General features: G+C 57.2%; 1 protein-coding gene across 1 annotated transcript in view; it reads left to right on the top strand.

Moving 5' to 3' along the window:
- Window positions 1-11,943, top strand: part of LOC115275857 (disabled homolog 2-interacting protein) — a 26,392-nt gene extending 14,449 nt beyond the window's left edge. Inside the window, exons 10-14 of the mRNA XM_029919623.1 lie at window positions 1-168; window positions 840-992; window positions 3,001-3,194; window positions 7,933-8,020; window positions 8,876-11,943. Of these exons, the coding sequence (XP_029775483.1) occupies window positions 1-168; window positions 840-992; window positions 3,001-3,194; window positions 7,933-8,020; window positions 8,876-9,043 (771 nt within the window). The 3' untranslated portion in view covers window positions 9,044-11,943. The remainder of the gene's footprint in view (window positions 169-839; window positions 993-3,000; window positions 3,195-7,932; window positions 8,021-8,875) is intronic.
- Window positions 11,944-12,691: the final 748 nt, after the last annotated feature.

Genomic DNA, 12,691 nt, shown 5'->3' with positions numbered 1-12,691 from the left:
CGCACGCCGCCCACCCTGCTGAGCACCCTGCAGTACCCGCGGCCCTCTGGCGGGCCCCTGGCGTCCGCCTCTCCTGACTGGGCCGGCCCGGGAGCCCGGCTCCGGCAGCCCTCATCCTCGTCCAAAGGAGACAGCCCGGAGCTGAAGCCTCGCGCCGTGCACAAGCAGGTCAGTGCTGTCGTCCAAGGGCCATCGTCCCCCATGTCGCGCTGCTCCTCCTGGTCATCTCACCCATGCCCAGCTGCCATCCCATGCTGAATGATGCCACGCGTGGCCCGCCACACCACCTCCCCTCCCCCAGGGTCCATTGGCCCCCTCCTGGGTCCTTGAATCAGGGGCAGTGCGGCCTTAGGGTCTCCCAAGGGCGGCTGGGGTCAGGGGGAGAAGAGGGAGGGGTCTGTCCATTTGCAGCTACAGGCCTGGTAAAGCTCTGCCCAGGGTAGGAGTCAGACCCACAGTGCCCCCTGCCCCCCCCACCCCTGCCTTCATGTCAGCTGGCTGCCAAGGCTCAGCTGCTGGGGCAAGTGGGTGTTCGTGTCACCCCGGGGCCGCAGACTGTGGGACAGATGTGTTCTGGGTTCAATGCCCGCCTGCCTAGCTGAGCTCACTTGCTCTCACCTGGGCGGCAGAGAGGGGTGCTTAGGCCACCTGGGCTCCTGACCCGCCTCAGGCTGCCATCTGGGAATGGGAGTTCCTGAGTTGGGGGCGGCATCAAAAGGGGCCTGGCCAGCTGGAGGCCCCCACCCCTGCCAGGCCTCTCTGAACCACTTGTCCCCCTGACTCACCTCTTCCTACCCCGCTGCCTCCCTCCAGCCCCTCACAGCTGTGTTTCATTGTAGGGCCCTTCACCCGTGAGCCCCAATGCCCTGGACCGCACGGCCGCGTGGCTCTTGACCATGAACGCGCAGTTGTTAGAAGACGAGGGCCTGGGCCCAGACCCCCCCCACAGGGATAGGCTAAGGAGTAAGGAGGAGCTCAGCCAAGCAGAAAAGGTAAAGCCGGACCCTGGCAGTTTGGGGCAGGGCGGGGCTGCCTGCCCGACAGCGTTCTCTTCCCTTGTGCCCAAATGAGGGGTGCCGCTCCGTCCCGTGTATGGCCCGTCCTCCCTCAAGCCCGGTCCCCCATGAGGACGGCAGCCAGTGGACTCTGGAAGTAGAAGCAGCAAGGATTTAGCTCAGAGCTGAGGATTCCTGGGCAGGCCGCACACGAGGCGCACTGGAAGTGGTACTGAACCCAGACTCCCAGGACCTGGTCCTCAGACCTCTGGGAGGCCCCTTCCCTGTGTGACCGGGCCGCTGAGTTTCTGAGAGTCCAGGACTTGGGGGCTGGGGGATGCCAAAGAGGCACACAGAGACTGTTGTGGGGGCACCTTGTGCATGAGGCAGCAGAGAGGTGGGCTCCCCGAGGCAGCTGGGAGAGCTGCCCCTAGCCAGACCCCCACTCTGGGTTTGTGCCCCACCAGGGCCTGAGAGAAAGAGCTGGGTGAGGCGGTGGGGCGAGCCTGCTGCCGAGAGGCTTTCTCTCCCCCAGGGAGAAACAGTGCTTCTCAGACACCCAGATTCCACCCCACCACACACGTCTAGCAGCTGGCGGGGGCAGTGGGAGGGGCGTCTGTCCTCCTGAAGTCTCCCTGTTGTTCAGGCACCTGCCCTGGGTCCCTGGCTGGTTCTCCTGGCCTCCTGCAGGCCCAGGTGGACGCAGGCTCCTTGCGAGGCCTTTCCAGAACGGCAGCCACCCCCCCCCGCCCCCGCTTCCCCAGGTGCCCTCGCCTCCGAGCCCCAGGAAAGCCTGTAGCCTCATCTCAGGCAATTCCACCAAGGTCAGGGTGGCAGCTCTCCCTCCTCCTGGCCTAGGGCGAGGTTCATGTCCATGCTACATTCCGCCACCTTCCACCATCCCCTTGGTCTGCTGCATCCACCTGCTTTTACCATGATTATATGAAGGGGACAAGAGGCCGTGTGGGACACAGTGCTCTAAGAGCCAGCATTTGGCTGGGCAGCAAGGAGGGACAGCCTTCGTCCAGGCTCCCTGTGTGAGCCAGGCTGGGCTCTGCATGTCTCTGAGACTGCAGGTCCCGCTCACGAATTGCAGGGACCACCCAGACCATTGCAAGGGTCAGGCTGCAGCTATACTGTCCCCTTTCCTTGCTGCCCCGTGGCTCAACGAGCCCCCATTTCTCTCACCCTCAATGCTACTGACCCTTAAAGGCAAATCCAGGAGGCCTTGCTCCATCGAGCTCCCTGGAGACCTGGTGCTGCCTCTGTCAGGGGGGACCCTCCCTCCCCTTCTCTGGATGGGCCGGGGTTTCTCCTGGAGCCAGGCTCTCCGTGGATCCAGCCTTGCTTTGGGGTTGGCGCTAGTCTCTCCCTAGTCTCTGGATCTGCCGCCTCCTAACCTTTGGGCAATCCTTTGCTGAAGTGAATTAGGCCTCCATGGCCTGGGACTCAAAGAAAGGCTCTTCCTGCCTCCGCCAACCCCCATACTGCGACAGCATCCCGGTGCCAGCCCCTTGATGCCAGTGTCAGCCCCACCAGCCTCTGACCTCTCACTCCCTCACTTCCCCACGCCACTGCCCTTGCTTCAGTGCCAGAAAGAAGCTAGGACCTTATTCCACTGGTCAGACTCTCCATGTGACTGGGTCATCCTGCCTTTTGGGCCTCAGTTTCCCCTCCTGTAGAGCCCCTATCTCTTAGGGTGCTGTCAGATCTTAATATATCCAAGAGTGATTTTAACACTTGTTTATTATGTTAAAAACAAAAGCCTCAGGGCCCTAGTTAAACCATTACTCCTGAGACCTGGGTGTGAGTCCTCATGCCCGGTGCTAAGGCCAGGCTGCAGGCTGGGAAGTGGAAGTGGAGCGAGCCCCGGGTGGGGACAGGCTTCGAGTGTCACCGCCACCACTCGGACTGGGCTCCGTCCCGCCGGTGCCCCCGCATAGGCTCACGAGGCTGTGCTCTTTGTCCTGGGTGCTGTGCCCCTGGCGCGCCGCCCCCCTGGCAGGACCTGGCGGTGCTGCAGGACAAGTTGCGGATCTCCACCAAGAAGCTGGAGGAGTACGAGACTCTGTTCAAGTGCCAGGAGGAGACGACGCAGAAGCTAGTGCTGGAGTACCAGGCGCGGCTGGAGGAGGGTGAGGAGCGGCTGCGGCGGCAGCAGGAGGACAAGGACATCCAGATGAAGGGCATCATCAGCAGGTGAGGGCGGCCGGCTCCGGTCCCCCGCACACACCGCGGGCAGACTGCCCTCCTGATGAGGGGAAGCGCCGATCAGCTGCAGGACGGCCAAGGGTGAAGGAGGAGTGTCCCAGGCAGGGGGGACAGCGTGGCACAGGCGTGGTGTTAGGGGCGGGCTCCCGGCACAGGGCACACTGATGGCAGAACGCAAAGTGGGGTGTGGTTGAAGTTGGTCAGACAGGGCCAGCTGAGCTCACACGGGGCCTGTGGCCCTGTGAGGACCCCTGTTTTTTGGTGAGCACTCTCAGGGGAGTTAGGATTGGGGGCTTCAGGAAGCACAATGAGGACCCACTTCTGGGCAGGAAAAGCAGGGAAAATGTCAGTTACATTCGGTGGGTGAAAGTGTGAGGGGGAGGGGAGGAGGAAGGCCAAATAGCCCCCAGGTTTCTACCAAGAGCATCTGGGTGTCCAGGTGCCCATGGGTGGATGAGGGTCTGGGGAGAGGCACAGTGGGGGTGCCCAGCCATGCCAGTGTAAGGTGCCCATGGGTTATCTGGGAACGTTTTCCAGGGAACCATTGGCTTTGGTGCTGACTTTCATCTCTATTGATGGCTTAGATGATACCACGTGTGGATTTTCTCTCTCTTGTTTTGTTCGTCTCCACCCATGGGTAGGGCACGTACACCCTCGTGCATGTCTGTAGGCAGGGAGTACGGTGACGGTGAAGTGTCCTGGCCATCCCACAGCATCCGGATCGCGAAGTTCACTTCTTTATGACAGTAGTACAGGTAGAAGAGAAAACAGTGTATTTGCTTCCTGGCATGAGAGTCTGTCCTTGGACAGATTTAGCCGGTGTACCATACCAGAAGCACTGCACCTGGCCTCATGTTTATCCACTACAGACACCCTTTCCAGACTCTTCCTATTTAGACTACCCGTTTCTCTGCTCCTAATTAGTTTGTTTCACTTACCTGTGGGTTTGTTCATTGTAAATGGTTAGTGTGAGCAGAGATTCCGTAGCCAGAGTGACTGGAAATCCACTGTTCACTTGACCGCCAGCTCTGTTCTTGGCTCACTTTGTGTGTGTGGTTCCAAGAATGGAAATGCTTCTCAAACTAACCACCCCTTCCTCCTGGTATCTGTTCTCTGAGGAGTGTGTGGTCTCTGAATTCAGTGGCTTACTTAACACATTTCTTTAAAAATTTTGTTAGTGTTCATTTTTGACAGAGAGAACTCACACCAGCCAGGGAGGGGTAGAGAGAGAGGGAGACACAAGGCTCCAGGCTCAAAGCTGTCAGTACAGAACCTGATGCAGGGCTGGAACTCACAAATGGTGAGATCATGACCCAGGCTGAAGTCGGACAATCAACTGAGCCACCCAGGTGTCCCTTACTTAGCACATTTCTACTAACCATTTCAGAAATGTCAAATTAGATCCATTTGGTTGCTAGCATTGTTTCACTCTATATTCTTACTAATTTTTCTGTCTACTTATTTACCGTTCAGTCACTTATTAAGGAAAGGATATTGAATTTCTAATCATAATTATGGATTTGTGTATTTCTTTTTTCTATTGTTTTTGCTTTATGTACACTGAAACTCTGCAGGCACATCTAGGATTGTTATGTGCTGGTGATGAACCGATCTCTTTATTATTATTATTACATCACCATCTTTATTGCTCATAAATTTTTTGTCCTGAAATCTACTTTTGTGTTAATTACAGGTCACTCAACTTTATTTTGATTAATATTAGCCAGTGTATCCTTTGTTATTCTTATACTTTGAACTTATTGGTGTCTTTCTATATAAGCGAATATCTTCTATAGACACCTTACTGGTGGTTGCATTTTATCTAATCTGATAGTTTCTGCCTTTTAATTGAAGTGTTTAGACCATTTACATTTAATGTAATTATCAACATAATTATGTACAAATCTCTTATCTTGCTACTCTTTTCTATGTGTACCATCTGTGTTGTTCCCTTTTTTTCCTACACTTTTTTGGAGTGAGCATTTTTTATGGTTGCATTTTATCGCTTATTGTCTTACTAGCTATGTCTCTGTTGTCACTTTAGGGCAGGAGTTGGAAACTTCCCATAAGGGGGCAGATAATAAATATTTTAGACTTTGGAGGCCATATGGCCTCTGTAAGTATTCAACTCTGCTGTTTTAGCAGAACTGTGTGTGTGGTGTGGCTATTTACAAAAACGGGCAGTGGGCCCAGTTGGGCCTTCATTCTCAAGCTATAATAGTAGCAATTCTGTCATTATTTTTGTTCTTTTGTCCTTACGCTGTCTTTTTCTATGCTGTTTTTAAGATTTTTTTCTTTATCACTGATCACCAGTAATTTTATTATGATGGTCCCTGGTGTGGTTTTCTTCATGTTTCTTGAGTTTGAGCTTTTGTATCTGTGAGTATACCAACCTGCTTTCTCAGTCTCTTTCCCAGGAATCCCATCACACGTACGTTAGTCTGCTTTGTATCATCCCACACTGCACCGGTGCTCTGTTGTTCCCTTTTTTCACTTTTCTTTCCTGTTGTGTCTTAGATCATTTCTGTTACTGTGTCTGCAAGGCTACTAATCATTTCTTCTTCAGTGTCTAATCTGCTAATTATCCTATCCAGTATTTTTTCATTTCATTCCAAATACTGTATTTTTCACTTTCAGATTTTCAGCTTGGTTTAAATTCTATTTCTCTTCTCATCATGCTCATGCTTTCCTCTATTTTCTCAGCCATGTGGAATGTGTTTACAATAGTTTCAGTGTCTACTAATTCTGTCATCCATGACATTTCTGAGTCTGTTTCTCTTGGTTAATTTTCTTCCTGGCTATCCGTTATATTTTCCTACTTCTCTGTATGTTTGGTGATTTTTGGTTGGATGCCAGACATTGTGACTTTTACATAGGTGTGGAATGTTTTGTGTTCTTTTAAATGTTTTTGGGTTTTGTTCTAGGACACAATGAGGTTACTTGGAATTAGCTTTATTCTTTTGAGGCTTACGTTTAAGCTTGGTTGGGGTGGGTCTGGACTGCCTTTAATCTAGCCTAATCTAGCTCCATATTGAGGCAGTTTCCTTCTGGGAATTCTGCTTTATGCCCCCGTGTTAGCACATCTTTCTACTCTGCCAGATAGGAGTGTGAACTCTTCCTGGGGCTGTTTTGTTCTCATGTTTCAATGGCTCCCGCCCTGGTCTGGCTGTATTTTCTCAGGCATGCAGACCAGTCCTCAGCCAAAGACTCAGGGGGAGCCCTCCGGGGATATGTGGAGCTCTCCCTGCATCTTCCTCTCCTGGATCTCCTCGACTGCTGGGGATTACTTTCCTTCTTTTTTGTTGGGCCTGGGCAGTGGGGCTCAATCATGTGTTCCCTTCTCTTAGGAGATACTGTCAGTTCTGTGTCTGGAAACCACTTTTTCATATATTTCATTCAGTTTTCTAGTGTGTTTAGATTGTTGTCATTGTTTGATGCAGAAGGGTAAATCCAGTCCCTGTTATCCCACCGGTTGGAGGCACAGTCTCCCCAAGAGTCATTTCCCTTCTGATTGACACCATCTAATGCCAGTCTTCTCCCTGTTTTTCCCTTTCCCCATTGTAGAGGCTTTTCTCAAGGTCTGATCTTCCTGTGACAAGGACCCCCCCTTGGCATGGCCCCTCACCCCTTCCTCCTGGTCATTGCTCCCCAGCTGCAGATCGCACTGACTCCTCACAACAGCCCTGCGGGTACCTGCCCCAGCACCATTGACCTCTGTTTACTACACCTTCCGTAACAGGCTCAGTGCTCACCCAGGGTTGGGAGCCTGCTCTGCTGGCCTGGAGAAGTTGTGCAGGTGGAGATGGAGATGAGGTCTAGGGAGTAGGTGAGCTTGTCTGAAAAGAGTGGAGAGCAGGACAGGGGGCGGGGGCAGACCCCTGTGGAGACCCGACAAGCTCGGAGCAGGCAGGACAGGCATCTGTGGAGCAGTGGCCTTGGGTCTGGGAGGCAAACCCAGAGAGCGTGGGGTCTGGAAGCTAAAGGACGAGCATCGGAAGGTGCGTGTGATCTGCAGTGATTGACAAGTGTGCGAGGGACCGGCAAGGTGGGGCCAGAGTGGTTTCAGGGAGGGAGAGGCTGGCAGCAGACACACACGCCTTAGTTCTGCGCCTCTGCCGCCGCTCTTCCTCCAGTCCGCCAGCTCTTACCCGCATTCAGACTCGCTTGTCCCGCAGACATGCAGTAGGTGCACCCAGCCTCCTGCACAGCTACCTGCTCTCTCTTCTCCGTCCCCATGGCCGCTAGGCTGCTGTCTGCCTGTCCATGTCCCTGCTGCTTTGTGAACTGTTTGAGCGATGGAGATCTGTGCTTTTTCATCTCACTACTTTGAGCGCCTGGCACATCTTGGCAGAGCCTCGGCGAATACCGAGTGGGTGGAGAAAGCCCTAGAGCTCTTCGGGCTTTCATCTTCCCACCTATGCCGTGGGTCTTATGACGTTACCCCACCTGCCTTGCTTTGGGAGGCGGTGAGGATCTAACCCCTGCCCCCACCCACTTGGCTCCTGGAAGAAGACCAGGGCTTCTGGGGGATTTGGGAACAGAGTCTGGAGTAGGGAAAGCGTAAGGAAGAGTAGACCCAGCTCATGTCAGTTCTTGGAGGCCAGCTGAAGGGGCTCTCCTACGATGTCCCCTCTGTGCAGGTGTGATGGCTGCTCCCCACAGGGCCCCACACCCACCTCACCTGCTCCCTCAAGTGCCAGCTGACTGTCCTTGTGTGTGGTCGCAGGTTAATGTCCGTGGAGGAGGAGCTGAAGAAGGACCACGCCGAGATGCAAGCAGCTGTGGACTCCAAGCAGAAGATCATTGATGCCCAGGTGGGTCCCGGCCCTGTGCTCAGCCGTAGGCAATAAAGGACCTGGGTTGGGCTGGGGGTGACTTTGAGATCTCTACAGCCCCACTCATACCCCCACTCTAAAACCTGAGGAGGAATAGGAGACCAGGATCTCTGACCTGAGAAGTCAGACTTGAAGGTCTTGGTGGACCACAAGCTCACTAGGACAGGCTCTGAAAGTGGTGGGGCAGCTCCCTCCCTACTGGGACAACTTGGTGGGTACTGCCTTTCGCCAAGGGTCCCGAGCAAGGAGTGGAAGCGATCGGGAGGGAAATGGGGATGTCTTCAGGTGACAGTAGGCTGGGCAGACGGAGGGGTCGGGAGGACTCTTGTTCAGAGCTGTGGCTCCCTCGTTGCACTGAGAGAGGCAGCATGAAAGAGACCACGGACGCCATTCTCCGCTGCGCTGTTTCCTCTCACTCACCCAGGAGCAGGGCCAGGCCTCGCTCAGAAACAGCCTGGGCCGACCAGGAGATGTGACCTCCGCATCACACACACACGCACATGAGCCAGGGCACACACCCTTTGGGCTCAGGTAGCTGACAGGGGACACCACTGGGTCACCTGTTTGGGTGAGGAGCAATGGTGTGAGAGACGTCAGGAGGCAGGTTCCAGGGCGTCTCTGTCAGTGACATCGAGGCGGCGGCCTCCCCAGCACACCCGCTGCCCCACGCCCGTACCTTTCCTGTCCTCACTCGCACAGTGCACTCCTGGTGCTCCCGTCTCCTCCCAGCACCCCGGTGGGCGCACGTAGCCCCGGGGAGACCTCTGCCCCGGGGAGACCTCTGCCCCGGTACTGTGCCGCCATGGCCCTAGCAGATGCCCTGTTTGCCCCCAGGAGAAGCGCATCGCCTCACTGGACGCCGCCAACGCCCGCCTCATGAGCGCCCTGACGCAGCTGAAAGAGAGGTACAGCATGCAAGCCCGTAACGGCGTCTCCCCCACCAACCCCACCAAATTGCAGATTACCGAGAACGGCGAGTTCCGAAACAGCAGCCATTGCTAACCTGCCCGAGGAGGGAGGACCGAGGTGGCCCAGAGCAGGCCGCGGCCTGGGGCCTGGGGAGGAGTGCCCCCACAGTCGCAGCCCCGTGTGCAGGGGCGGGGGGCCCCAGGCCTCCTCCCCTTCCCTCCGCCTGCGGTCCAGGAGGTGCCGCAGAGGGAGCCTGGACAGACTGATGCAGCGTGGGCCCGCTCCCCTGTCTTCTGGCCCGAGAAGCGAGTTCGGTGCAGGCCGGAGGGACTGCACGCTGGGGACGGGGCGGCCCGGGGGGAGCGGGGGGCCTGCCAAAGGACGTCTCCGTCGGTTACTGAATTTGGTGTGTGTCACCTTTCTTTCTTGACCTGGCCAAGTGCATGTACCCCTTCCCCCTCCCCAGGGAGGGGGTGCCCTCGAGGTAGGGGATTAGAGAGCCGGGGCCCGGCTCCTACCCTGGGGGGCTTGTCCCTCAGTTCCCAGGGGCGGACGGGCCGGTCGGCAGGCAGGGAGAAGAGGGTGGGGAGGACGGAGCTGCCGGAGCTGCTGTCCCGCAGGGCTCCCCCTGAGCACCTGCTACTGCATGCGGCCTGTCCGGGGACCCGCCTGGCCATGAGGAACCGAGGAGTCACCCCTGCACCTGTCCCCAGACTCCCTGCCTCTCCACCGCCCCCTTCCCCCACGCCAGCCCTACCTTATTTTGCCAGACGCCCAGTGAGGATCCTGGCTCGCTCTTCTGGGCCCTGGTGTCTGCGGGGAGGACCCAGAGCTTCCCTCACTCGCTCAGGCTGACACTCTAGGACTCCCCAAAGCCAAAGACCTGGGCAGAGGTGGCCCAAGGGCACTGTGCCTGCCGCCTACCCTCCCCCGGGGCCGGTGCGCCAGGGCGCCATGGCCCTGCAGGGAGCCGCCAGCTGGGGCTCACCCCAAGAGGAAGGCTCATCTTTCCCGAGTGATGGTTAAGAGAAGTTCTAATGCCAGCAGGCCCTGAGAAGGTGGATAACTGTGATTTTTTTTCCTTTCACAGTATGCATTAGAAACAAAAGCCCGCTTGCTCGCTTGCTGGAACACAGGGGCCTTTTAAATTGAGCGTGCGCACTGCATGGGAAATAGCGGCCCTGGAGGATGTTAGACTTGCTCCTCTCCAAGACAGCAGCGGCCTGCGCCAGGCCCCGTGTGTGCGGCCGGCCTCCTCCTCACCCTTCCCGGGCCCCCCGGCCAAGGACCCGGGTGCTGCACGCAGGAGAGGGGCACATCCCACAGCTGGGGCCGGTTTTCCTCAGCTCTAGGCTGTTCTGGGGCTTCTCAGCCCTCGCTGCCCCCCACCCCTTGCGGGACATAGGTGGGCAGGAGCCCGGGTCTCTCTCATTCCCTCCCTGGTCCCGCCCCCAGAGCTGGGCATTTGCCCCGCAGCAGAGCCCGGGCTGCCGGCCGCCCCCTCCGCCTTGGCCTCAGGAAGCTGAGACCCTGGGGAAGAGCCCCGAGCCCTTCCTGCCCCAGCCAGGGCCGGGGTCAACACAGGGCCTGCCAGGTCAAGGGCGGGCAGGGTGGCCCAGACCACACTGTGCCCCGTCCTGGCCTCTGGGCAGGGGCTCTTAGATGAAACCTGTAGTCCGATTAGGCCAGAGATGTGCCGGCGAGGAGAGGGTGAGGCCCTAAGGTCACAGACCTCAGGAAGGAAGGTCATGGGGGCTGCGGCCCTGCCTCCACTTGTAGCCACACAGGCAGGGCCTGGCCCCAGTGATGTCCTCTGGTTCGGTCTCATCACCCCAACCCTGCCGCCCATGAGCCCTCCCCCCTCCCCTCCCCTCCCCTCTCCCCTCCCCCACTGATGCCTCGATGCCTCGTAGAGCAACCTCGGACTGAGCGCCTCTTAGCAATACGGGGGAGGTTCCCAGGGCCCGGATGGCAGGGCGCAGGAGGCCAGCGCGTGTGGTGCTGGCGGCCCTTGGTGTGGGTTGTGAGCTCTCAGGCCGAGAGCCTTATTTACTTAGTGCAAAAACTGTAAAAGTGTACAGACTCTTCACAGATTTTTATCTGAATTGCAAGTCTGACAATTTTTGTAAATGTTCTCGGTGTTCAACTGTAATGTAACTATTTCACCTAATGGTTGTACATAGTCCTTTAGTCCTGGTGCTGCCAAGGGCTGCCCGGGACTGCTGCTTTCCGATGGTTTGTATTTTATTTTTTAATCTAGAGAACAGTATTGGGCAGGCGGAGGGGGTCTGGGGCTCGGTGTCAGGGGTTTCCCCCACCGGTGGCATGCACCTGTCGACTTTGCAGCGGGCTGTCTGGGTGGGGTGCTGGGGACATGGGGACATGCGCCCAGTCCGGGTCACACGAACCTGCATTCCAGGCTAGGGCCAGGGGGCCAGAGGGAGAGGGAGCGAGGGAAGCACCTGCTCCGGGAAGGTGAGGCCCCGCACCCACAGTCTGCTGGAGACGACTGTCCCCCTCCCTGGCCCACACACAGGCCTGACTGGTTTGCTTATTACATTTAGGGTGAAGGAAACTGCCAAACTTCCTATAAGTGAAGACTTTTTTCTGACTGCCCATAAAGGGGGGTGGGAACCAAGGCCAGAGCTCCACACCCCCCACCTCGGCCCTCCAGAGCGTCTGCCCCCGGGGTACACCTCTCTCTGCCGCCCCGTCTGCGGAAGGCAGGTCGTCCAGGGAAACAGCCTCTCTTTTCTACACCGTTGGCCCCAAATCCACCCCCGGCCCCACACCACACCCTTGTGCCCCATTTTGTAAGTATGTGAAAAAGAAAAACACGCAAACGTTGGAGTCTTGGCTGGAGCCCCTCCCGGCTGCGGCTTTGAGCTGTGTCATAGTGTACAGAGAAAGTGGTTGGTGTTCTAAGACTGTGGCTGTGCGATTTCTGTACATTTGCAATTAGAAATATTAAAGATTTATTTAGCTATTTTAAACCTGACTCTCTTCCATTCAGCTGCGACTCGGGAGACTCTCTAGGGGGTGACTCTTGACTTCGGGCTTGTGTTGCCCCTTTACCAAGGGACACCAGCACTGGGGTTCCCCCCACACACACTTGCAGGCAGGGGGCCCCCCAGACCCGGTGGTAGTGTTGGTCTCGGCTGACCGAGTGACCGGAGACTGTTCACCCTGGGGCAGTGGAGTGGTGCCTCCCCCGGGCCCTGACACACTCAGAAGGGAGCTCTCAGCTGGTCCTGCTCCCCTCGGGGGATGGCGTGGGCCCCGCACTCGCTGCCAACACCATCTCCTGCCAGCTGCTGCTTCAGATGCCTCCCCACCCGCTAAAATCTGACTCCCGGAGTAGGGGGGAGAGCTGCGGCCGTGCCCCCTGCAGGGCAGGGCTGAGCGGGGCTAAACCAAGCTTCTGATGCCTGCAAGGCCCCAGCTCGGGCTCTCACCGGCCAGACCCACTTGCAAGGCCAAACCCAGGGCCTCTGAAGCAAACCAGCCCCCAGGCCCCTTCAGCGGCACCCATGCTCGGGGACGAGGCCGCCCCAGGTCCTACTAGGCGGGCCCCAGGCACCGCCCAGTTACCCCTAGGGGTCAGCACCTCTCCTTAGCACACGGCTAAGAGGGGGCCTCAGCCTAGCCCCTCAGAAACGACACAGGCACAGGGGCCCAGATACTCTAGGGGGCAGGGATGCATCCAGCCAGATCGCCAGATGGAGACCTTGGTCTGTCATC

Source organism: Suricata suricatta, chromosome 13 (assembly GCF_006229205.1).
Source record: "Suricata suricatta isolate VVHF042 chromosome 13, meerkat_22Aug2017_6uvM2_HiC, whole genome shotgun sequence".
Taxonomy (NCBI): Eukaryota; Metazoa; Chordata; class Mammalia; order Carnivora; family Herpestidae; genus Suricata; species Suricata suricatta.
This window is presented reverse-complemented; position numbering and strand designations above follow the sequence as displayed.